At 45.0% G+C, this 25927-nt stretch overlaps 3 protein-coding genes across 3 annotated transcripts; all 3 read left to right on the forward strand.

Moving 5' to 3' along the window:
• The first annotated feature begins 3984 nt into the window (after positions 1-3984).
• Positions 3985-5008, forward strand: LOC109775167 (uncharacterized). Its single transcript, XM_020333928.4, has 4 exons — positions 3985-4128; positions 4203-4268; positions 4362-4487; positions 4568-5008. Exons 1-4 carry the CDS (start codon positions 3985-3987, stop codon positions 5006-5008), a joined length of 777 nt encoding a protein of 258 aa, XP_020189517.1.
• Positions 5009-18913: 13905 nt separating this feature from the next.
• On the forward strand, positions 18914-19354 carry LOC141026675 (protein FAR1-RELATED SEQUENCE 5-like). The gene has a single exon (XM_073503518.1). It carries the CDS (start codon positions 18914-18916, stop codon positions 19352-19354), a length of 441 nt encoding a protein of 146 aa, XP_073359619.1.
• Positions 19355-19470: 116 nt separating this feature from the next.
• On the forward strand, positions 19471-20586 carry LOC141026676 (protein FAR1-RELATED SEQUENCE 9-like). The gene has a single exon (XM_073503519.1). The coding sequence runs from the start codon at positions 19471-19473 to the stop codon at positions 20584-20586; it is 1116 nt and encodes a 371-aa protein (XP_073359620.1).
• The last annotated feature ends 5341 nt before the right edge of the window (positions 20587-25927 follow it).

Here is a 25927-nt window from a genome sequence, read left to right on the forward strand (position 1 = left end):
TGAGATAAGTTCACAAATTTTACAAAGAAGGTCACATACTCGAGAAAACATCACCGGTAAATTTTGGAATTTTTTTATGAATTTGAAAATTATTCATGAATTTCAAATTATTTTCATTAATTTAAAAAAGATGTACTGAACGTGAAAAAATTCATGCATTAAAAAAATCAGGCTCTTTGCGTATTTTACAAAAAATACAAATTTGAAATTTATTGAGTTTGAAGAAGGAAAAAAAAGAGAAATAATAAAAAAATAAAAATAAACCAAAAATGACAAATAGAAAACCGACCAAAAACAGAATTGAGAACTTAGAAAACCGGCCTTGAAAACTGAAGGAGCCTATTTCCAAAACCGTAATGTGAGAAGAAAAGAAAAGAGTATGCACTGAGAAGAAGTAAATCGGTAAGGCTCAAGGTCGAACAGGCTGTGTGCCTTCTACCGAAACAATAGAATGTGGAGCCTTAAATGCTGAATAGAGTTCAAAACTAAAATCGCTTTTTTTAAAGGAAAAAGTTGACGAAACGGCTGGCGGAGGCCCGGCCCAGTGTGCTTGTAGACTGTGGATTTGTAGCCGAGCTTCGAAACTTGTTCTCATCAAGAACAAAATAGTTTTTGTCGCTTCAGATTGCAAGGCTGTTGTTGATGCAATCAAAGGAGGAACCACGGCGTCTTATGGAGTGGTGGTACATGAAATAACGGAGCGAGCTAGATCATTTACTTCTTGCATTTTTAGTCATGAATTTCGGCCATCGAATTTGGAGGCTCACAACCTTGCGAAGCATGCATTAACGTTGGGGAACGGACGCCATGTTTGGTTAGGCCACCCCGGCGAGTTTTTGTTCATCCTGTAAACATTGTTACGGTTGAATAAAGCTTTCATGAGTTTGTCTAAAAAAAGGTCAAAAACAAAAAAGTCCCCTAAAAAATAAGTAGAACTCCAAAACGGGGCCGATACCAATTGTGCGTCTGGAGCGTACAAAGGAACGGCTTAGGGTTTGTCTTATTTATATGTTTCTGCGGCGGCGCGTCGTTTGATTTGCTAGGTTCTACTGCGATCAACGAGATGCTACAACTATTGTTGAACTTATGTAACTTACCAAACTCTAGTAAGCAGAGGAATCCAATAGAAGTGACAGTGCCATCTTACAAAAATAAGTTACAGCAGTTAAAATGCATTGCTGGCAGTGCACATTCATACAATACATCAGGTGAGCAAAGACAGGAGCATCATGTATATGGATAAGCTTACATAAACAGAGAAGCAGCGGTCTTCCAGCCTAAATGAATGATTAAAAAGAAGAGAGGTGCTTCAAAACAATGTTTAGCACTGGCGAAAAGTAGATGCACACTTAGCAGGTGAAGTCGACCTTGACGACCACCGCTTTTTCACATCCGCTCCTCCTGCTACCCTGGCCGTCGAGTCGACCTCGACGACCACCGCTTTTTCACATCCGCTCCTCCTGCTATACTGGCCGTCGAGTCGACCTCGACGACCACCGCGTCGACAAGCGTGTAGAGCGCTGCCCCCCGATGACGTCGAGCTCGTGGAGGCTCAGACTGACCCTGCAGCTTGCACCACGGAGGAAAGGAAGATGTAAATAAGTTAGATCAGGGGCGGAGCCAGCGTTGTGGCGTTGGGTTCAAGTGAACCCAACGATTTTCTGCTGCCATGTACGCGTATGTAGGTTATTGTGTGCGTGAACCCATTAGAAAAGCAAGGCTGCACCCATCGGAATTTGGAATCCACAAGCGAAAGCCTTTTTGTCCAGAAAAACTCTTCACGGGAGTAGCCCAGCTAAGGCCCATACGTAAACTGCTACTACTGTCCCGTCCGTGCGTTAGATGACTCGTAACGCATTGTCTCAAAAAAAAAAAAAAAGATGACTCGTAACGCATCAGGTCGGATGTGTTGTGAATCGACGACTCTCCCCATCTACTCCGCCTCTCCCCATCTTGTTCGCCCATGGCGGCGACGGCGCATCGCCTAGTCTTCGCCAGCCAGCCCCAAGAAAGCAACAGCAGGTCAGCTTGCAGTACAAATTCAAGATACTAATAGATCAGCACATATTCTTCTTCTTATGCATGTTCTATTTAGCCTAGCCTTTGCCCTAATTTTCTAATCAACTTTTCCTGAACTTTGATTGATCTCAGCGGTGGAGCAATATTTCTCAAAGAGAAACCAATCACCAGATTCAGATTATGATGTAGGCACTTCAAGGCCACCTGTTAGATGCAGGTAAAAATGCCTCAAACGTCGTTGATGTAAGTACTCTTACAGATTTCGAAAAGAGAAAAATCCATCTATATAGAGAACTGATATTAAGATGATTCATCTATTATTCGTGTTGCCGCCTTTTTGACAGATCATAACGAGGGGCAAGTTGTGAGTGATGCATTGGTAATTAATTGACTCGAATGGTCGAAAGGGAGCACACTGTAATGTAAGTGATTGTACATGCTTCTTTTGATTTATGGTATTATACACTTTCAATGTAACTTGACTATTTTTCCGGTGTTTTCGGGAAGGAGAAGCTACACCTGAAGCTATGAAGTTATTTTTGGAATTACTCTATTCACAATATGTGAACAAGAGATTTTTATAATATCATCCAACTGGTATGTCTTGCTGTTTTTCTTTGCAAATGTTATATTGTTTTGTTTTGAATGTATAAATATAAGTGCTATCATATTTGTATTTGGGTGCTAGCCTCTCGTTCTATGGCAGTGTGAGATTGGACACTGTACTTAATTATGCCATACTAAATTTTCACAATAAATCAGTCATGAACCCATTGGCTCGATGGCTTACAGATAGCTGCTAGAGTAAATACTTCAAAGCACTCTTGTACAAAAACTGGATTCATTCTCAAATATAGGTAGACAAAGTACATTATGTGACCACGACGGCAAAATGTATCTTGATAAGTTGATGGTGCGGCTAGGACAATATAAGATTTCTCGGCTTTGGCACTCATCCAAGAATATTCAGAGTTCGAGTCAAGTCAGAGCTACACTTTAACGCACTGGGCTAGCTAAGTTCAGAAACATGACATCTTGGATGGTTCAACTGGTCAAAAGGTAAAGATTTAAAATTAAGATTCAAGATCAAATTATTTTTCATTTGTCACATACTTTTGTGGTAGTTTCAGCATGAGAGGTGTTTAGTATTGTTCGACCCCATTTTTCGGGAGCCCTTCTCCGGTGTTCCCCCCTAACCTAATTTCTGAGCGGTATTTTTGTCCCTGCGAGTTTGTTTTTTTTCTGGCCCGTCGTAGCCCAGATCCAAGCCCTGTCTAGCCCTGTATAACCCAGATCGTATACGTACAGTACCCTGGTCCGAAAAAAAACATCACACGACCCCACGTCCACGTAAGACTTGCCGAATCCAATCATTCACGCAGCTCCATCAATCTCGCGAGCATTGACGCAACTTCATAAGTCACGTAGTAGATCTCCAGCGGCGGCTATCTCGTCGGACAGCGGGCGCGACAACGTCGTGAATCTCCAACGAGCACGCACAGGTACCGCATCCCGCGTCCCCCCTCTAGTCTCGCTCGCGGCAACATCGAACGAACTGCCGCCGCCAGTGGTAGTGGTTAACCTAGCGGGGCGGGTAACCTAGCTACCCGGCGGCGCATGCGATCGTGGATCTTGTTCCGGTAGTGCTGCTCCTCGTGATCTGGGTAGCGTCGGTTGCCGTCGGCTGTGCGCACCACCAGTATCGTTATTTGATGTGGCGGCTAACCTAGGTATCCGGTGGCAGAGGTAATCACAGATCTAGCTAGGTGTTGAGATCGTGCAGTTCCTCGCGATTGAAAGTGTTCACGACGGGTGCCGTGGCCATCTTCCTTACTAAGTTTGGCAGATCTGAACGGCCTTGGTTGCGGTTGTTTACATAACATCCGTGATCGTGTGCTATGTGTTGTATATTTCATGATTGATAATGTTTGCACATGTGATGATACATATTATTGGTTGTAGGAAATGGCGGACGAGGAGTTAACTGATATCATGGTAGACATGGAGTTTGGAGAACTGATGAAAGACTGGATAGAAGATTGGTCAGATGATGAAAATTCAGATCGTCAAGATCGGTCAGAGAATGGGAACGAATGGGACGATCTTAATGTGAGTGGCATTGTCATGTTGTAATTTTTTGGTGGCATCCGACAACATTAAATCTTTGTGTTGAAAATTTATAGATCGATGAGCTTAATGATGATCAGGAAAACAACTCGGAGCTCTCGAATGAAGATTACATTAGTCAGGTACGTAAGTGAAAATTTTTGTTGGCATGCAAATTGAATTTCTTCTGGAATATTATATGATAAGTAATTATGTATTTGTGTTGTATTTTTCAGTTCATTTCCGAATGTCATAATGCGTACGACTATTACGGTGAATCCGACGCGGAGACAGGCCTTAACGACGAATCATTAGAAGCACCTGATTCTGGGGAGTCCCAGTCGCCGGTCATCATGAGTGAGGTATGTGTGTAATCAATGTTCTATGGAAGTAATGTTAAACCATAGAAAACTGTTTTCATGGCTGTTCTTTGATTGTGTAGGTGACACAAGATGATGGGGCAAAGAATGTCCAAGATACTGCCAGTGTAGATGATAAGAGGGATATGTTCATGCAGATAATGGAAATGACCTTTACGTCTCACGATGCTGCGTATGATTTCTACAACAGCTATGCTAGAGATAATGGTTTCAGCATTAGAAAGAATAAGGTCAGGTATAGCAAAACAGAGTCACGTCGTATGCGTTATAGGCGGTTTGTTTGTTCCAGACAAGGAAAACGTGACAGCAAGTTGCTAACCGAGGAAGGACACAGCCGTAGGCTCAGAGCCGAGACACGCTGCTTTTGTGAAGCGCACCTGACCGTCAAGCTTGACCAAAAGCATGGGGTTTGGTATGTTGAAAGTTTTGAGGACAAGAATAGCCATATGTTAGCAGGACCGGACGACACTAGTAGGAAAAGGGCCTTTTACCCCGATTTGTAAGGGCCTTTTGTCCTGGTTTTCGAACCGGGACTAAAGGGTCGTTACTAAAGCCCTAACCCTTTAGTCCCGGTTCTTACACGAACCGGGACAGAAGGTCCTCCACGTGGCCGCTGCTGCCAGCCCAGGCAGGGGGGCCTTTGGTCCCGGTTGGTGCCACCAACCGGGACCAATAGGCAGGGCCTTTTGTCCCGGTTGGTGACACCAACCGGGACCAATAGGCATCCACGCGTCTGCAGCTGGCAGGAGCTGAGGTTTTTGTTTTTTTGAAAGGGGGTGGTTTAGGGGTTTTGGGGGGGGGGGGGGTAATTTAGGTGTTTCATATATTGTGTTAGCTAGATAATTAATAGAGAGAAGTGTCCTCTCTTATCTCCGTGCTTGGTCGACGCTACATACTATATACGTATGGAGAGGACTAGACACGCTAGCTAGTAATCAAATGAAGGAAACAGAAGATCATCATGAACATATGCATACAGAGAGAAGTGATATCGACCACCTCTCCTTCTCCGAGAGATTGGTCGAACAACAAGTTCTCGTATATCTATCCGACACTACCGGCTACATATATACAATAATTATCTCTTACAATACAATCTCCTAATTAAATTATAGGAACACAGGGTCCACATAGTATTCTCCGTTTTCAGCGATCACGTGGTCAAGGAAGAATGCCGCCAATTCCTCTTGAATTCCTCGCATACGATCTGGTGCTAGGAGTTCATCCCGCTTCCGAAACATCTAATTTGAAGAAGGGGGTCAATACATATATATATATATATATATATATATATATATATATATATATATATATATATATATATATATATATATATATATATATATGAATAAATGAAACTCAACACAAATGATGGTAATAAAATAAAATTGTGAATATTATTGCTTACGCACTTCATATTGTTCTTCAGTGTAGCCCCGCTCACAGGTCGTGTAGCGGATGGACTCGCAAACGTAGTATCCATAGTAATTATTCCCGGATTCCTGCCACAACCACTTTACAAGAAATAGAGGTCAAACAAACTGTAAGCAAGCATGCTAAATAGTATTGATGAAACCAGTGCTTGAATCACTAGGAAATGCGCGGAACATGCTACTATAGTACTTACTTTCGGGTGTTTAAATTGCAGCTTCTTCGGCAGTCCCGGAGCTTTTGTGGTGAATTTTCTCCAAACCCTGCCAGACAAAGAAAACAATTACTTGATATCAGGAAATGAACAAAGTTGCTGATATGGTGGATAATGATCGATTTAACTTACTTGTCGAGCATTTGAGTCATGTTCGCATAGTCCTGGGGATCTTTTCGTCTCGAGTCTAAGACGGTTACTACTCCCTGCTCAAGCTTAATCTCTAGGAGAATATAGTGGAAGCTGCGCATGCATGCATAAGTCATCAATTACATTACCATAACCTGGACTAATAAGGAAAACCGAATATGCACAAGACAGTAACACTCACTTGAAGTTGTAAGGAAAGAGTATTATATCTTTGTTTTGATTAAATACCAACGATTGTAGCAAGTTGGCCTCGACTTCTTTGGGATGTTTTTCAACAGTATATGCATCTATGAGATTTGTGTTAATGAACCCAATATCACCGATTTGTCTTTTCTTCAATTCGGCGATCTTCAATCTGCATAATATAGTGAGGATAATTATAAATACATGCAATGAAAGAGTTGACCTATATAGAGAGACTTAATGACAGAAGTAGTACTACATACAGACAGTAGCAAGTGATCGTTGTTTTATCGAGGGCCTTTTGATTGTAAAACTGGAAGAAATCCTCAAATGGAACATTCAACAGTTCAATTCCAACGAGGTCATGCTCCGGTTTAACTCTCAGCGTCAAAGTACTCGTCCCATCAGACTCTTTGCAGGTTTTCATGTACCAATCATGTAATCTTCGCATCATCGTTGTTAGAGATCTTTCATCTTTGACGAGAGGCTTCCCGTAATGGTATTTGTGTTCGTCCACCTCCATGATTTCATAATGTACATCGTCAGGCAGGTAATCTCCAAGATTGCTATAACCGGGCACCATCCTCGGATCATTAGCGACGATGTCTTTTGACACCTTGAGCGGGGAGCACGATTGGTTCGCTTGTTCGCCGAGGTAGGCAATTTTTTTCCAGCTCATCATTCTTTTAACCTTTGATCACTCACAGTACTTCCCGACCGCTCCGCTTCGGCATATGTCTTTGCAAGAATGCGCTCAGAATTGCCTCTCGGCGGAGACTTTGGTGGTTTTGTCAGGGCAGCCAGAGTGCGCTTTGCTTTCACCGGATCTACCTTCTCCTCCGGAGGTGGATGTTTTTTTGCTTTCACCCCTTCAAAGATGTCTGTCACTTCGGCTCGCAAGATCTTCCTGGTTTCCTCCTCGGTCCTCTCGTATGGTAACTTCTCTGGAGTCTTCAGAGAAGGACCGAATCTGCATTGCCTCCCGCCTCTGGCAGCTGTACTGCTAGACGCCGGCAGAGCAGACGGAGCGGCCGCGGCTGTCTTCTTTCCTTGCTTACGAGGCGGAGGAGAAGGACTACGACGCGCCGGAGCAGCCACAGCGGCGGCGGGTCTCTTCCGCCCTTGTTGACGAGGCGGAGAAGGAGGAGGCTGGCTGCTCTGGCGCGCCGGCGCAGGCGGAGAAGGAGGCGGAGTGCGGCCACGCGCCGGAGAAGGAGGCTGAGTGCCCTGATAACTCGCGGGAGGAGGAGGCGGAGTGCCCTTACTCGCCGGAGCCGTCCAGTTCGGAAGCTTGATGAGCTCCTTCCGCCATAGGCATGGAGTCTTCAGAGCAGAACCTAGCCGAGTCTCCCCTTCACCGGTAGGGTGGTCAAGCTGGAGCTCCTCAAATCCCTCTGTTATTTCATCCACCATCACCCTAGCATATCCTTCTGGAATCAGCCGGCAGTGGTAGGTTGCGCTGGGTTCAGGAGGTAAAACAGAGCCAACAGCCGCCTTGACTTTGAAGTTCTGCCATTCCGCCATAAGGTGGCAATGTTGAGACTCCGTGATAGCATCCACGGGGTAGCTAGCAGGAGCCGCATGCTCCAGCTGAAGCAGCTCGGTGGAAGCCACGCTGCTTCTCCGCTGAGATGGCGGTGTAGCTTCGGGGGCAGTTTCGGCATGTTGATTGCCGTCTCGTTCCTCTAGCGCTTGAACCCTTTCGTGCAGCTTCTGAATTTGGATCTGCTCCACTTTTTTCCTCCTCTCCTGGCTTTTGTAACCGCCCGCGTCCGGAAAACCAGCGTTCCACGGAACGGAGCCTGGCGTGCCTCGTGTCCGTCCAGGGTGCTCAGGATTCCAGAGGGCCATTGTGAGCTCGTCGTTCTCTCTGTCTGGAACGAACGTCCCTTCCTGCGCTCCATCAATATATTGCTAAATCTTCTTGACTGGTATTCTCAAAAGCTCATTCGTCCAAACGCACCTCCCTGATACAGGGTCCAAGGTTCCGCCAGCCCCGAAGAACCAAGTCCGACAACGGTCTGTCCAGTTCATTGTCTGTGGTTCGATCCCTTTTTCAAGCAGATCATTCTCAGCCTTGGCCCACTTAGGTCGGGCTTTGAGGTAGCCACCTGACCCCGTGCGATGGTGAAGCTTCTTCGCAGCATTCTTCTTGTTTCTCGCTGACATCTTCTTACTCTTTTCCGATGTCTTGGGGGCCACAAATGCGGGCCAGTGATCTCTGATCTTCTCATACCGGCCGATGAATTCTGGTGTCTCTTCTTTGTCGATAAACGTTTTCAGCTCATTCTTCCACCTCCTGAATAGGTCTGCCATCTTCTTAAGAGCATGAGACTTGATTAATTGCTCTTTAACTGGCTTCTCCGGATCCTCCTTTGGCGGTAGGGTGAAATTTGCCTTCAGCTCAGTCCAAAGATCATCTTTCTGCATATCATTGACATAAGACACCTCAGGGTCTTCCTTCTTAGGCTTATACCATTGGTGGATGCTGATCGGGATCTTGTCCCTAACTAGAACCCCGCACTGAGCAGCAAATGCATCCTTTGTCCGGATGGGTTCAATCGGTTGGCCGTCGCGCACGATTGCTGTGATCTCAAACCTTTCATCCGAGCGCAACTTTCTCTTCGGGCCTCGTCTCTTTACCGCAGTTGTGCTCGATCCGGAGGGCTAGAAAAAAGAAGAAAGACGAGTGTTAATTAATATGTGTACATACCAAAACAATGAATGCATCAATTAGCTAGTCAGCACAGGCTTAACTAATATATTTACCTGGCCGGACTCTGTTCGGTCACCGGAGCCGTCACCGCGGGCTCCTTCTTGCACCAGCATTGGGTCACCGGAGCCATCATAATCATGTCTTTCCTCCTCCACTCTTCGATCGCCGTAGCCTGCTTCTTCACCCTGTTCTTCCAGACCATCATTGTCGTTAAGATACGACAAGATATCACCTCCGGCTAAGATTATGTCCCCCAACACCTCTTCTGCTTGCTCGTCTCGTCCGTGCTCCATTGTTTCTGCAAATATTACAACATGGCAATTATTACACAAACATGACACCAGGTGGATATATTAGTGCAAACGTAGACCTAGCTTATTCCGGGTTTGGGGTGGCCTCGGCAACACTTCAAGGGTAGGGGCGCGGCGGGAGGGGGTAGGAGACCGACATCGTTTTTTTCTAGGGTTTGGGTGTCCTCGAGAGTTTTGGTCGAGCGAGAGGGCCGGGGGGTGCTCCCGTGGTATAAGTTATCACGGTCGAGAGGGGGTATAAATATCGACCGTCCATCATGTCGAAGTTATCTGGGAGGGAGTTATATATATCGACAACGACGACATACATACATGGGAAAATAATGTTATCGGGGAGGGGGTATATCGACCCCCCCCCCCACGTGTTGAAGTTATCGGGAGGGGTTTATATCGACAACGACGACATACGTACATGGGAAAATAATATTATCGGGGAGGGGGTATATCGACCACCCCTCGTGTTGAAGTTATCGGGAGAGGGGTATATCGACGACGACAGACCCGATAAAACATAAGAAAACGAAGAAGAAATAAAAAGAGGAGAAGAAGAAAAGGAATAGAGGAGAAGATCGAAGAAAAAAAAAGATGAAAAAAAAGAGGAGAAGAAGAAAGGAATAGAGGAGAGAAGAAGAAAAAATAGAATTTTTTCTATTTTAAAATCTTCTCTTCTATTCCTTTCTTCTTCTCCTCTTCTTTTTCTTCTTTTTTCCTCTTCTTATTTATTTCTCCTCTTCTTCCTCTCCTCTTCTTCTCCTTTCTTCCTCTTCTTATTTTCCTTTTTCCTCTCATTCATAAAAAAATGTTCAAATAGAAAATTTCGAAAAACAGTAAAGGTTTTGCCTAATGCATTGTTCATATGAATATACAAACATTTGCATATTCTACAATAATTAATATCACCAAAAAAATCTATGAACAGAAAAAAATCCTAACTTTTCTAAAAATCTATCTTTTGCATATATACATGAACATATATATACACGGAGAACATATATACATACATATACTCATACATGAACATATCATCATATATATGAACATACATTTTCTTTGCATATGCATATGAACATACATACATACATTTTTCTTTCATATGAACATACATACATACATTTTCTTTGCATATGACCATACATACATTTTTCTTTGCATATGACCATTCATACATTTTCTTTGCATATGCTTTGCATATAAACATACATACATATGAACATACATACATACATACATATAAACATAACATACATACACAAAAAATTCTAAAAATCTGCCTAAAAAATTCTAAAAATCTGCCTAAAAAAATTATATGAAAAAAGCATACATCATCCATCCATCCATATAATGAACATATACATCATCCATCCATCCATATAATCAACATATGCATATGAAAAAAAATTATATGAAAAAATTATATGAAGAGGATCGAGGGGACAGGGAGGAAAGGGGGTCACCGGAGCCGGACCGAACGGGGAGGAGGGGCGGCGTCGAGGCAGGGGCGGCAGTGGGGGCGGGCGCCGGCGACGACGACAATGGTGGGGGCGGGCCGGGGCGCAGGGGCGCGGCCGTGCATGCTCGGGGACGGGGCAGGGGCACGGGGCGGCGGCCGGCGTGGGCTCGGGCGCGGGGCAGGGGCACGGGGAGACGGGGATGGCAGCCGGTGGCGGCGTCGGCGACGAGGAGCGCGCGAGCGATTTGGGCAGCCTGGCGGCGGGGGCAACTGGCGAGGGGGCGAGGGAGATGTGAAATTTTCACAAGTCCTGGTTATATAGCAAGGGCATTGGTCCCGGTTCGTGGCACCAACCGGGACCAATGCCACCCTTTAGTCCCGGTTGGTGCCACCAACCGGGACCAAAGGCCATTTTCAGCAGCGCAAAGGGCGGGAACCGGCGGCCTTTGGTCCCGGTTGGTGGCACCAACCGGGACTAAAGGGGGGGCATTGGTCCCGGTTGGTGCCACGAACCGGTACCAATGCACCCCTTTAGTCCCGGTTGGTGGCACCAACCGGGACCAAAGGCCTCTTGCTGCCCGCGTCGCGGCCAAAAGTTTAGTCCCACCTCGCTAGCCGAGGGGCACCTGTACCAGTTTAAAAGCCCCGGCGCGGCTGCTGTCTCGAACTCCTCTAGAAGGCTTCTGGGCCTAACTTTGGCGCGCTGCCCGTTGAGCCCTCTAGCCCTTCTGGGCCTGTATTTGCTAACCCGAGGGTTGGAGGGCCCAGCGGGCAGCGCCCCAACAACTTTTTTTGCTATATTTAGTTTTTTGTTTTCTTTTTTGCTTTATTTATTTTGTTTTGTTTCTACTTACAACAAAAAACTTATTTATTTTATTTTATTTTGTTTCTAATTACTTATTTATTTTACTTTATGATAATTCTTTTTGCTATTAAAGTTTCTATCAAAAAAAGTTCTTTATGAAAATTCTTTTTGCTGTATTTAGTTTTTTTGTTTTCTTTTTTTCTTTATTTATTTTATTTTGTTTCTACTTACAACAAAAAACTTATTTATTTTATTTTATTTTGTTTCTAATTACTTATTTATTTTACTTTATGATAATTATTTTTGCTATTAAAGTTTCTATCAAAAAAAGTTCTTTGTGAAAATTCTTTTTGTTGTATTTAGTTTTTTTGTTTTCTTTTTTGCTTTATTTATTTTGTTTTGTTTGTACTTACAACAAAAAACTTATTTATTTTATTTTATTTTGTTTCTAATTACTTATTTATTTTACTTTATGATAATTCTTTTTGCTATTAAAGTTTCTATCAAAAAAAGTTCTTTATGAAAATTCTTTTTGCTTTTAATGATTTTGAACAGAAAATACTTCGATAATTTTAGTTGCATCAATTTTATATGATTTTAGTTTCAATAATACTAGAGGTTTCTTATAATGTTTTGAGCAGAAAATACTTTGTTAATTTTACTTTCATAAATTTTATTAAAGTTTATTTTATTTTGTCGTAACACAAGAAGTCCGGAGTTGTAATAAGTTATTAAAAATAAAAAAGAGGCGCAATGCTCGTTGATTTGCTTCAAGCCTTTCGGAATAGTGTAGACTGCACTACACATAGCTCCATGCAGTCTACCTTATTCCTCAAGGCTTGAAGCTAAGCAACGTGAAGGTGAGCATTGCACCTCTTCTTCATCGTCTCCGCACTCAGGGCTTATAAACCGCTCCTACTGCCTCTCAGCTAGCGAGGTGGGACTAAAAAACTGCTTAGTAAGAAACTCTAGTACCGGTTCGTGCCACGAACCGGTACTAAAGGTGCTCGTGGGGCCACAGCCTCATCAGTACCGGTTCGTGGCACCAACCGGGACCAAATGGTGGAATTGGTCCCGGTTCGTGCCACCAACCGGGACCAATGGCCTTGCACAGCGGCGTGGTGGTGGGAGTTTAGTCCCACCTTGCTAGCTGAGAGAGAGCCGCACCTGTTTATAAGGTGCGGTGCGCCTGAGCTGTCGACTCCTCTCTAAAGCAGGCTTACGGGCCTAACCTCTCTGTACATGCCTGTGGGCCTACTGGGCCTTCTGCGGGCCTGAATCCTGGCCCATGGATGGGTTTCTAATCGTATTCAGGCCGTGGTGGCCCAGTAGGTGGCATAATTTTTAATTTTTGGCCTGTTATTTTTCATGCATTTACTAATTATTTTGAGATATAAGACCCTAAAATTGAAAAGAATTTCAAATGAACTCTGAAAAGGTTGAAAGTTGGCATGGTATCATCATTTCACCCACATAGCATGTGCAAGAAAGTTGAGAGGGTTACGGCAAAAACTGGATGCACTTCGTGTACAAAACGGACAATGGTATCATACTCGTCTGTTACAAAGTTGGCATGGTATCATCATAATAGTTGCGGTAGAAAGTATTCACTTTTTCTTCGCTTGTGTCATTTGCTTATTGTGCCGTAACCATGGATAATCTTCATCGTTTATCAGGATGCTTGGATCAGCCTTGACTTTGAACGGAGGAATTTCATGAAACTTTTCATAATCTTCAGACATGTCAGTCTTGCCCTCCACTCCCACAATGTCCTTTTTTCCTGAAAGAACTATGTGGCGCTTTGGCTCATCGTATGATGTATTCGCTTCCTTATCTTTTCTTTTTCTCGGTCTGGTAGACATGTACTTCACATAGATAACCTGTGCCACATCATTGGCTAGGACGAACGGTTCGTCAGTGTACCCAAGATTGTTCAGATCCACTGTTGTCATTCCGTACTGTGGATCTACCTGTACCCCGCCTCCTGACAGATTGACCCATTTGCACTTAAACAAAGGGACCTTAAAATCATGTCCGTAGTCAAGTTCCCATATGTCCATTATGTAACCATAATATGTGTCCTTTCCCCTCTCGGTTGCTGCATCAAAGCGGACACCGCTGTTTTGGGTGGTGCTCTTTTGATCTTGGGCGATCGTGTAAAATGTATTCCCATTTATCTCGTATCCTTTGTAAATCAATACAGTCGAAGATGGTCCCCTGGACAACGAGTACAACTCATCACAAACAGTGGTGTCACCTCTGAGACGTGTTTCCAACCAACTGCTGAAAGTCCTGATGTATTCACATGTAATCCAGTCGTCACACTGCTCCGGGTGTTTGGAGCGCAGACTGTTCTTGTGTTCATCGACATACGGGGTCACCAAGGTAGAGTTCTGTAGAACTGTGTAGTGTGCTTGAGACCAAGAATATCTGTCCCTGCATATTATTGAGTCCCCTCCAAGCGTGCCTTTTCCAGTCAGTCTCCCCTCATACCGCGATTTAGGGAGACCTATCTTCTTAAGGCCAGGAATGAAGTCAACACAAAACCCAATGACATCCTCTGTTTGATGGCCCATGGAGATGCTTCCTTCTGGCCTAGCGCGGTTACGGACATATTTCTTTAGGACTCCCATGAACCTCTCAAAGGGGAACATATTGTGTAGAAATACGGGCCCCAGAATGACAATCTCGTCGACTAGATGAACTAGGACGTGCGTCATGATATTGAAGAAGGATGGTGGGAACACCAGCTCGAAACTGACAAGACATTGCGCCACATCACTCCTTAGCCTTGGTATGATTTCTGGATCGATCACCTTCTAAGAGATTGCATTGAGGAATGCACATGGCTTCACAATGGCTAATTGGACGTTTTCCAGTAGAAGCCCCCTCAATGCAACCGAAAGCAGTTGCGTCATAATCATGTGGCAGTCATGAGACTTTAGGTTCTGGAACTTTTCTCTGGCATATTTATTATTCCCTTTATATTCGGCGAGAAGCCAGTCGGGACCTTCATACTGAGCAGGCATTCAAAGAAGATTTCTTTCTCTTCTTTCGTAAGAGCATAGCTGGCAGGACCTTCATAGTGCTTCGGAGGCATGCCGTCTTTTTCGTGCAAACGTTGCAGGTCCTCCCGTGCCTCAGGTGTATCTTTTGTCTTCCCATACACGCCCAAGAAGCCTAGCAGGTTCACGCAAAGGTTCTTCGTCACGTGCATCACGACGATTGAAGAGCGGACCTCTAGCTCTTTCCAGTAGGGTAGGTCCCCAAATATAGATTTCTTCTTCCACATGGGTGCGTGTCCCTCAGCGTCATTCGGAACAGCTAGTCCGCCGGGACCCTTTCCAAAGATTACGTGTAAATCATTGACCATAGCAAGTACGTGATCACCGGTACGCATGGCGGGCTTCTTCCGGTGATCTGCCTCGCCTTTGAAATGCTTGCCTTTCTTTTGACATTGATGGTTGGTCGGAAGAAATCGACGATGGCCCAGGTACACATTCTTCCTGCATTTGTCCATGTATATACTTTCAGTGTCATCTAAACAGTGCGTGCATGCATGGTATCCCTTGTTTGTCTGTCCTGAAAGGTTACTGAGAGCGGGCCAATCGTTGATGGTTACAAACAGCAACGCGTGCATGTTAAATTCCTCCTGTTTGTGCTCATCCCACGTACGTACACCGTTTCCATTCCACAGCTGTAAAAGTTCTTCAACTAATGGCCTTAGGTACACATCAATGTCGTTGCCGGGTTGCTTAGGGCCTTGGATGAGAACTCGTATCATAATGAACTTCCGCTTCATGCACATCCAAGGAGGAAGGTTATACATACATAGAGTCACGGGCCAGGTGCTATGATTGGTGCTCTGCTCCCCGAAAGGATTAATGCCATCCACGCTTAAACCAAACCATACGTTCCTTGGGTCAGCTGCAAACTCAGCCCAGTACTTTCTCTCGATTTTTCTCCACGACGACCCGTCAGCGGGTGCTCTCAACTTCCCGTCTTTCTTACGGTCCTCACTGTGCCATCGCATCAACTTGGCATGCTCTTCGTTTCTGAACAGATGTTTCAACCGTGGTATTATAGAAGCATACCACATCACCTTCGCAGGAACCCTCTTCCTGGGGGGCTCGCCGTCAACATCACCAAGGTCATCTCGTCTGATCTTATACCGCAATGCACCGCATACCGGGCATGCGTTCAGATCCTTGTACGCCCCGCGGTAGAGGATGCAGTCATTAGGGCATGCATGTATCTTCTGCACCTCCAATCCTAGAGGGCATACGACCTTCTTTGCTGCGTATGTACTGTCGGGCAATTTGTTATCCTTTGGAAGCTTCTTCTTCAATATTTTCAATAGCTTCTCAAATCCTTTGTCAGGCACAACATTCTCTGCCTTCCACTGCAGCAATTCCAGTACGGTACCGAGCTTTGTGTTGCCATCTTCGCAATTGGGGTACAACCCTTTTTTGTGATCCTCTAACATGTGATCGAACTTCAGCTTCTCCTTTTGACTTTCGCATTGCGTCCTTGCATCGACAATGACCCGGCGGAGATCATCATAATCGGGTACTGGTTCCTCTTGATCTTCAGCAGCTTCCCCCCTTGCAGCATCATTGGGCACATCGTCTGGTTCCTCTTGATCTTCAGCAGCTTCCCCCGTTGCAGCATCACCGTATTCAGGGGGCACATAGTTGTCATCGTCCTCTTCTTCTTCGCCGTCTTCCATTATAACCCCTATTTCTCCGTGCCTCGTCCAAACATTATAGTGTGGCATGAAACCCTTGTAAAGCAGGTGGGTGTGAAGGATTTTCCAGTCAGAGTAAGACTTCGTATTCCCACATATAGGGCATGGACAACACATAAAACCATTCTGCTTGTTTGCCTCAGCCACTTCGAGAAAATCATGCACGCCCTTAATGTACTCGGAGGTGTGTCTGTCACCGTACATCCATTGCCGGTTCATCTGTGTGCATTATATATAATTAAGTGTGTTAAAAACCATTACAGAACATCATGAATAGATAATTAAGTGACCAAATTAATAGAAGTTCATCATCACATTAAAACCAAAGTATATACATAGTTCTCATCTAACAACATATATATAGCTCTCCAGAGCATCTAATTAATTAAACCATACATTGAAACTATGTAAAACATTTCAATGCGAAAACAAATGCGATCATAATCGCAACCAAGGTAACAATTGATCCAACGGCATAATGATACCAAGCCTCGGTATGAATGGCATATTTCCTAATCTTTCTAATCTTCAAGCGCATTGCATCCATCTTGATCTTGTGATCATCGACGACATCCGCAACATGCAACTCCAATATCATCTTCTCCTCCTCAATTTTTTTTATTTTTTCCTTCAAGTAATTGTTTTCTTCTTCAACTAAATTTAACCTCTCGACAATAGGGTTGGTTAGAATTTCCGGTTCAACCACCTCCTAGATAAATAAAATCTATGTCACGTTGGTCGGTATATTTGTCATAAACAATAAATGAACCAAATAGTTATAAAAAGATAATATATACCACATCCGAATCATACACAGGACGAGGGCCGACGGGGGCGGATACCAAAACCATCGCACTATGTAATAAGAAGGAATAATAAAAGTAACAAAATTAGACAAGTATCTATCTAAAGTAAGAATTTTTTCCTTTCAGAAAGAATATAAGAACAAGAGTCTCACCACGGTGGTGCTGGCGATGAGATCGGCGCGGGCGATCGACGGCGGTGAAGACGGGGACGGGACGTGACGGACCGCTAAACCTAGACAAATCTCGGGGAAAATGGAGCTCGGAGGTCGAGTTTCGAGAGGAGAAAGATTAACTAGTGTGGCTCAGACATTTCATCGAACACCTCATGTGCATAGGAGGTGAGCTAGAGCACCCAAATGCCCTCCCCTCGCCGGCCAGAAAAAACAGAGCACTGTGGAGTGCTCTGCTGTGGCGATGGGGTATATATAGGTAACTCATTGGTCCCGGTTCCTGGCAACAACCGGGACTAAAGGCCTTTGGTACCGGTTGGTGCCACGAACCGGGACCAATGCCCCCTTTAGTCCCGGTTGGTGGCACCAACCGGGACCAAAGGCCTTGTGCTGCCCCGCGTCAAAAGTTTAGTCCCACCTCGCTAGTTGAGAGGGCTCGAGAGTGGTTTATAAGCTCTGCTGCGCCCACCCTCTCGAGATCCTCTCAACTGCAGGCTTTCGGGCCTAACCGTTCTCTTTGCCTGTGGGGCCTACTGGGCCTTCTGCAGGCCTGAATCCTGGCCCATGGATGGGTTTCAAGTCGTATTCAGGCCGTGGTGGCCCAGTAGGTGGCATAATTTTTTTCTCTGTTTTTTGTTTTCTCTTTTGCTTTATTTGTTTTGTTTTGTTTATACTTACAACAAAAAACATATTTATTTTATTTCTAATTACTTATGTATTTTACTTTAATTATTTTATTTTTATTTATTTTACTGCTGCTATTTTTATTTAATTTATTAAGGTTTATTTATTTTAGTTACTATAGTTTATTTTATTTTATTTTATTAAGGTTTATTTATTTTTATTTATTTTATTAATGTTTATTTATTTATTTACTATAAAAAATGAACATAGATGCGCCTATAGAGAAAATTCAACCTAAATTCATAATAAATTTCTATGAAATTCAAAGAAATTTACTGTGAATTTAGGTCAAATTCCCTGTATAAGGGCATCTATTTTCACTTTGAGAGGAGCTCAACAAGGCAGAGAGGGACGGGCTTATAAAATGGTGTGAGCGCCCTTCGGTTGGTGAGGTGGGACTAAACACTGGCCGCAACTAGGACCAGCCCTTTAGTCCCGGTTTGTGGTATGAACCAGGACTAAAGGGTGGTGGGCCAGGAGCGTGGCCCATTGGTCCCGGTTTGTCCCACCAACCGGGACCAAAGGGTCCGGACGAACCGAGACCAATGCCCCCACGAGGCCAGGCAGGCCCCTGGCCGCACGAACCGGGACCAATGCTCACATTAGTCCCGGTTCGTGACTGAACCGGGACTAATGTGAATATTGCCCTGTGACCAAAGCCCAGTTTTCTACTAGTGCGAGGTACCTTTTCTTTGGTCCCACAGAAAAATCAAAGAGTACCAGAAGCATGAGATAATGTCCATGGGAGCTGCAGGGATTAGAATGCACGACATGATGGATTGCTTCATCAGCAAACATGTATGGTACGGCGGTGTTGGTTTTACCAGGCGTGAAATATACAACCTTTGCGCCAAGGAGAAGAGGAAGCTGCTTTCAAAAGGTGATGCTGCCACAGCCATAGGCATCATGGCCAGTAGGAAACAGAGGGATCCTAGCTTCTTTTTCGAGTACAAGCTAGATAAGGAAGGACATTTGAATAGGATGTTCTGGTGCGACTCCCAGTCTCGTCATGACTATGAGGACTTCGGCGACGTGCTTGAATTTGACAACACGTGCAAGATGAACCGCTATGGTATGCCATTCATACCTTTTGTTGGTCTTAACAATCACTGGAAGACCACTGTTTTTGGTTGTGCCATAGTTTCGGACGAGACCGAGGAGACATACGTGTGGCTTCTGTAGACTTTTTTGAGGTCCATGTGTCAAAAGATGCCTAAGAGTGTTATCACAGACGCCGACGCTGCGATGATCAAGGCAAGTCGCGAAGTCTTGCCAGACGAGTGGCACCGTATATGTACATGGCACATAGAGAAAATATGAAGATTCACCTCAGTCACAAGTCCTTGAAGGAGTTCCGAACTCTTCTGTACTACAGCACGTCCACGGCCACGTTTGAGGAGAGATGGCACGCATTTTCCAAAAGATGGCAGTCAGAAAAAACTGTAACATGGTTGAGGCGGATGTATAAGAAGAGGAGACTGTGGGCCGCGGCTTATCTAACAGAGGGGTTTTGGCTTGTCATGAAAAGCAACCAGCGGAGTGAAAGCCTGAACTCATGCCTTCACCTCCACCTAGATGGTGAAATGACCCTGGTGGATATGATTTTGCACTATGAGAACGCCGTTGTGCGTATCCGTGAAAACGAGGCGCGAGATGACTGCACGGTCTCACAGAGTTTACCGGTGCCAGTTACTAGCTCGAGGGAACTTGAGATAGCTGCTTCTCACGTCTTCACTCCAGCAAACTTCTATATGTTGCAAGATGATCTTAGAAAAATTTATGGCATGGAGATTGTAGAAATTAAGCTGGGAGACGGATCACAGCAGTACATCGTGGCCTGGAAGAATAACCGGAAGCGCCGTTTTTGGGTGGAGTATACACCAGTAAATTCCGCAGAAACTATAAGGTGCAGCTGCAGACGAATGATTCGAAAGGGTCTACCTTGCAAGCACATATTCCATGTACCGAAGCACTTGAACATATCTGAAATACCAAAGTGTTTAGTTCTTGTTCGGTTCACGAAAGAAGCAAGGTTGGGACTGCCCGCGAGGCGCACAAGCGATCTGTTGGGATTTGGTTGGACTGGGGCCGGGGAAAGAATGAAATATAGCCAGGTCAGTGTGTTAGCGTCTGAAGCTATGCATGCGGCATGCAAACACCCTGCTTTGTGGGATCAGTTAGATGAGAGTTTGAAGGCTGTGATAGCTAAGAGTCATGAGTATGATCTGCTACAGGAAAATTTGTTGAAGCAAACAAATGACATCAGTAAGTGTGCAGTTGAATATGTGGACGATGGTGAAGGCAACATGATTGAGGTTAAAGATCCTATGAAAGTGTCAAGCAAAGGTGCAACAAAGGTAGATGAGAGCCGCCCTGTCTCAAAAATGGTAGACCACTCTCTTTTGATGAGTTGAAAACCCGGTGCGGCGCTTGCAAATTGGTAGGACACACTAGACGTAGCAAGAAATGCAAACTAAATCAGAAGTAAGTGTTTGTATGCATTGTGGATTATTAAATTTTGTATCATTCGTTAACTTAGCTTGTCTTTTATCATGTGCAGAAAAGTGGAGAAGGAACAAGAGTAGAACACTTGCTTCAATTAATTACTGTGTTAATCGGCCGGCTCATACTTTGGCTAAGGTAGCTGTAGGCGATTGTGTTTCTTTGGTTTGGAGGCTTTCGCCCCCAGATTGTATCCTTAGTGTATTAGTAGACGAGATCCCAGTCTTTGTTTAAATAGAGTAAGATGTTTTCCTCTAAACAAAAATCAAAAAAATCCTTTACTGTGTTATGACCGGGGCGGGAGGTAGAAAGAATATTGTACATTTCCCCTACCCACGTCCTAAATGCCATTAAATAAGTAACTGTACCACTCTCCTCCCCACCACACACTCACCCACCTCCCACGGGCGCCGGTTCGAACTCCCCTCTTATCCCAACCTATAGTAGATCGAGAAAACCCTCGCCGGCGACCGCTGCAGCCGCCTCCATGGAGAGAAGCCTCGGCTGGCAGAGAGCGATGATGGACCTCGCCGGCGATGACGAGGGGTGGCGCGCGCAGTTGACGGAGGTGTGCGGCTGGTTCCCCAGCACGGAGATGTTGGTCAACCACGTGCGTGGCCTCGTCAAAGTCCTCACCAACGCCGAGAGGAAGCACGCCTTCCCCTACGGCCTCGGCGTCCCGCCAGCTGTCCTCCTCGTGTGGGCCATGCGAGAGGCCATGTTGAGCGACTCCCTGTTCAGCGCGCAAGGTGGTGGATTTACCGCTCCACCACCATGACGCTGCGGCCAGATTCAGCACGCGTCGCGTCGAGGGCGGAGCGCGTCGACGTCGAGCTCGCTCTCCCTGCGCCCGTCAGCCTGGACTACCAGGTCTGCCACGTGCCGAAGCCAGTGCTGCCGTTGGGCTCTGATGTCGTGGAGGACGACGTGGAGGAGGGACTGGTCATCCCTGATGACCATGAGGAGGGCGATGAGGACGCTGTGCAGATGGTAGCGCCGGTCACCGTCGAGGGTGGCAAGACAATGCCCATCGACGTCGAGCTCCTTCCCCTCCTCCCTGACATAGTGAAGGTGGAAGAAGAGGAGGTGGCTCAGGATCTGGTGGCGCAGCTGTCGAACAGAACGGCGGTCAAGAAGAAGGCTTCTCCGTGTGTGGTGTGCCGCTCACGCCGCCTCAAATTTCTGAAGAAGTGAAGATGGGCACAGTTGCTGAAGGAGGAGGAAGCTGCTTGTTATCTTAAGTTAGGTATGCTGTTATATGTTTCAGCATATAAGTTAACATTATTTTGGGTTTGATGTTGGTTAGGTATGCTTTTATATGTAAGCATATAAGTTATGCATTCGGTACGGTTTGATCGGGTTCTTTGTGGCTGAAGAACTGAATATCTACTACTCACCCTGAGTGTCAAGTTCAGTTAAATTTCTGAATATTGAATATGTACTGTTGCTTTGCTTCAGTGTTGCATCAAAGGAGGAGGAAGCTGCTAGATGTTGCTCCTATGTTGCAACAAGACAATGAACTGGGTTGCTGCATAAATCAGTAGTGTTGCTAGGTGATGTGTCCATGTGCATCACATACCAAATATAGAACATGCCAAAAGTGCATTGTCTGCCAAATATAGAACATGCCAAAAGTGCATTGTCTGCCAAATATAGAACATGCCAAAAGTGCATTGTCTACCAATCATGATGGCCCCATGTTATTTATGCTGCAATCTCTGTTACACTTTGCCCATAAACTGAATAGCAAATAATTCAGCAGCATTTCATCATGTCAATTACAATGATGTCAATAACTTTATGAACAATCTACTTGCTAACTATGACAGCAATCATAATGGCAAGCAGGCCAAGATACAGAAGACCTCCAAATCCTAAAATCCTATCCCTATAGAGCAATATTTCCTTGTGCATCTTAACCATTGCCCTCTTTTCTTTCTCATTCCTTTTAATTTCAGCTTCATATTCTGTAATCTTAGTCTCCAGTTTCTTGTTCTTCATGGCAAGATACTTAATGACTGACTTTGCTTTGCTATCCCACTACCCATCAACCCATTCAACATACTCAGAAGTGATATCATCCTAAATAAATCATGAGCAATTCAAGTCATTTTATAACTGAACTTGTCACTGCAAGCGTTAAACACTGAACTTTTTTGCAGCTTGACCGCAATAGCAGTACTAGTTTGAAGATCATGCTCAGTAGACTAACCTCAAACACACATCCCCCGAGTGCACTGCCAAAATTGTCTGCATCTATGCAGACACGGCCACCAAGAGTTTCCTGATGACCACATAGATGGAGCTTGTCATGGCCACAGGTGATGAATTGTGGGCGATAATGCTGGGATGTAAAGAACAACGGTAAAGAACTTACCTTTTTGCCACCAAAGTGTAGCACTGAAGAAACCCTAGCCGTGGGTTCTCCCAGCCCGCCGCCGCCCACGAAACCCTCGTCTCCTGTTCCACTCGATCCGCCGCCGCTGCCTCCTGTGCCACTGAATCCGCCCCACCTGCTTGCAGGACCCAGGGTTCGACCTAACTTGCGGTCGCCACCGCTCTTCTCTCCGCAGCCGCTGCCGCCCGACGCCCAGCTCGCTGTCATGCTTTCGCCGTCGAGTTTGGAGGCGCAAATGGAGAGAGATGGCTAGGGATTTGGAAAGGGAAACGAGAAAAGGGGAAAGATCGATGTGAACCTGGCAAAATGGGCTGGTGTAGCGCTGTCGGCATGATAGCCCGCCTGTGGGGCCCCTCACGTGGTTAGATGGGCCGTGCCTGGCATCATGGTGAGTACAGAAAAAGTTAACTATACATATAACAAAAAAACGACGGGTTTGTAAAACAAAATAGAAAAACATGATGCCTGATAACACGCGATAGAGCCAACGAGCTGACATGACTAATTTTGATCAGTGTAATATTACATTTTGGCTTGATATATTTACTTATCTACCATGACTACTTTTCATAATCATGTGATGAGGGGGAATTACCAGGAGATTATGCAAGATGATGACATGCAGATAGCTAAGGCAGAAGGCTAAGCTTGGTAGAGTTTTAAAAAAAGTAAAGATTGTGAAAATTTTAATATGAAACTTACGAGAGCAGTTGAAGAGAAAAATAGACTATTATAAAAAATTGGAGAACAAGAAAAATATTAAGCAAGAACACTTGATAAGTGAAGCCGTGAAAAATACAATTATAAAAGTTTGGAGAACGAGAAAAATATTAAGCAAGAACAATTGATAAGTGAAGCCAAAACTTTATTGGTACGACCAAATTGTCTTCTCCGAGCGAATTGTATGACCGAATTGTCTGATTCGAGCGAATTGTCTAAGAGACACATACACATGTATGTAACGCCCACGATGCGGCTATATCTCTCACGTGTCGAGGAACGACTTAGAGGCTTAACCGCATTGTAGGTTTTGTCGCAAGAAGGGTCATCTTCACACAATCCCATGTAATGAACAAGAATGGGATAAAGAGAGTTGGCTTACAATCGCCACTTCACACAATACATAAATAAATTCATACATCATCCAAAATACACACATAGACCGACTACGGCCAAATCCAAATGAAAAGAAGATAACCCCAAATGCTAGATCCCCGATCGTCCCAACTGGGCTCCACTACTGATCATCAGGAAACGAAACATAGTAACGACCAAGTTCCTCGTCGAACTCCCACTTGAGCTCGGTTGCGTCACCTGCACTGGTATCGTCGGCACCTGCAACTGTTTTGGTAGAATCTGTGAGTCACGAGGACTCAGCAATCTCACACCCACGAGATCAAGACTATTTAAGCTAGTAGGTAGGAAAGGGGTAATATGGTGGAGTTGCGGCAAGCACTAAGCATATATGGTGGTTAACATACGCAAATGAGAGCGAGAAGAGAAGCAACGCATCGGTCGAGAAGCTAGAAGTGATCAATAAGTGATCCTGAAACTACTTACGTTCATACATAACCCAAACCGTGTTCACTTCCTGGACTCCACCGAGAAGAGACCATCACGGCTACACACGCGATTGATGCATTTTAATTAAGTCAAGTGTCAAGTTCTCTACAACCGGACATTAACAAATTCCCATCTGCCTCATAACCGCGGGCACGGCTTTCAAAAGATAATACCCTACAGGGGTGTCCCAACTTAGCCCATTATAAGCTCTCACGGTCAACGAAGGATATTCCTTCTCCCGGGAAGACCCGATCAGTCTCGGAATCCCGGTTTACAAGACATTTCGACAATGGTAAAACAAGACCAGCAAAGCCGCCTGAATGTGCCGACAAATCCTGATAGGAGCTACACATATCTCGTTCTCAGGGCGCACCGGATGGGCAAGACGTCGGGTTGGCATAGACCCTGGTTGCTCAGGGGGCGCCGGACATCGCCCAGTTTGGACCAGCACTCGAAGGAGCACTAGCTCGGGGGTTTAAATAAAGATGACCCTCGGGCTCGCGAAAACCCAAGGGAAAAAGGCTTAGGTAGGCAAATGTAAAACCAAGGTTGGGCCTTATTGGAGGAGTTTTATTCAAGTCGAACTGTCAAGGGGGTCCCATAAATCACCCAACCGCGTAAGGAACGCAAAATCAAGGAACATAACACCGGTATGACGAAAACTAGGGCGGCAAGAGTGGAACAAAACACCAGGCATAAGGCCGAGCCTTCCACCCTTTACCAAATATATAGATGCATTAATTAAATAAGAGATATTGTGATAAGCCAAAAATATCCATGTTCCAACATGGAACTAACTTCAACTTCACCTGCAGCTAGCAACGCTATAAGAAGGGCTGAGCAAAAGCGGTAACTTAGCCAAACAACGGTTTGCTAGGAAAGGATGGTTAGAGGCTTGACATGGCAACATGGGAGGCATGATATAGCAAGTGGTAGGTAGCGCAGCATAGCAATAGAGCGAACAACTAGCAAGCAAAGATATAAGTGATTTCGAGGGTATGGTCATCTTGCCTGCAAGGTTCTCAGTGTTGTCGAAAGCTTGATCCTCGTAAGCGTTCTCAACAGGTTCCTCGTTCACAAACTCGTCTCCTGGCTCTACCAAAAGCAAGCACACAAGCAATGGAACCACAATCAATCACGGTGCAATGCACAAGCAACATGATGCAATACATGCATGATATGCGAGATGTGATATGCGATGCATATGCGTGCTCCGGAAGAAAAAGGATGAACAAGGCATCAACTTGGCAAACCAATTATGCCGCTGGAAAGATAAGATGATTTCGGTTGAA

The sequence above is a fragment of the Aegilops tauschii genome, chromosome 7, assembly GCF_002575655.3.
Source record: "Aegilops tauschii subsp. strangulata cultivar AL8/78 chromosome 7, Aet v6.0, whole genome shotgun sequence".
NCBI lineage: Eukaryota > Viridiplantae > Streptophyta > Magnoliopsida > Poales > Poaceae > Aegilops > Aegilops tauschii.

What these genes read in the sequence shown, in the direction of transcription:
- LOC109775167 (XM_020333928.4), top strand. Translation starts at nt 3,985, where the DNA reads ATGGCGGACGAGGAGTTAACTGATATCATGGTAGACATGGAGTTTGGA. An exon ending in ACGAATGGGACGATCTTAAT is followed by an intron (nt 4,129 to 4,202) that starts GTGAGTGGCATT and finishes GAAAATTTATAG; the next exon opens with ATCGATGAGCTTAATGATGA. An exon ending in ATGAAGATTACATTAGTCAG is followed by an intron (nt 4,269 to 4,361) that starts GTACGTAAGTGA and finishes TGTATTTTTCAG; the next exon opens with TTCATTTCCGAATGTCATAA.
- LOC141026675 (XM_073503518.1), top strand. Translation starts at nt 18,914, where the DNA reads ATGGGAGCTGCAGGGATTAGAATGCACGACATGATGGATTGCTTCATC.
- LOC141026676 (XM_073503519.1), top strand. Translation starts at nt 19,471, where the DNA reads ATGGCACATAGAGAAAATATGAAGATTCACCTCAGTCACAAGTCCTTG.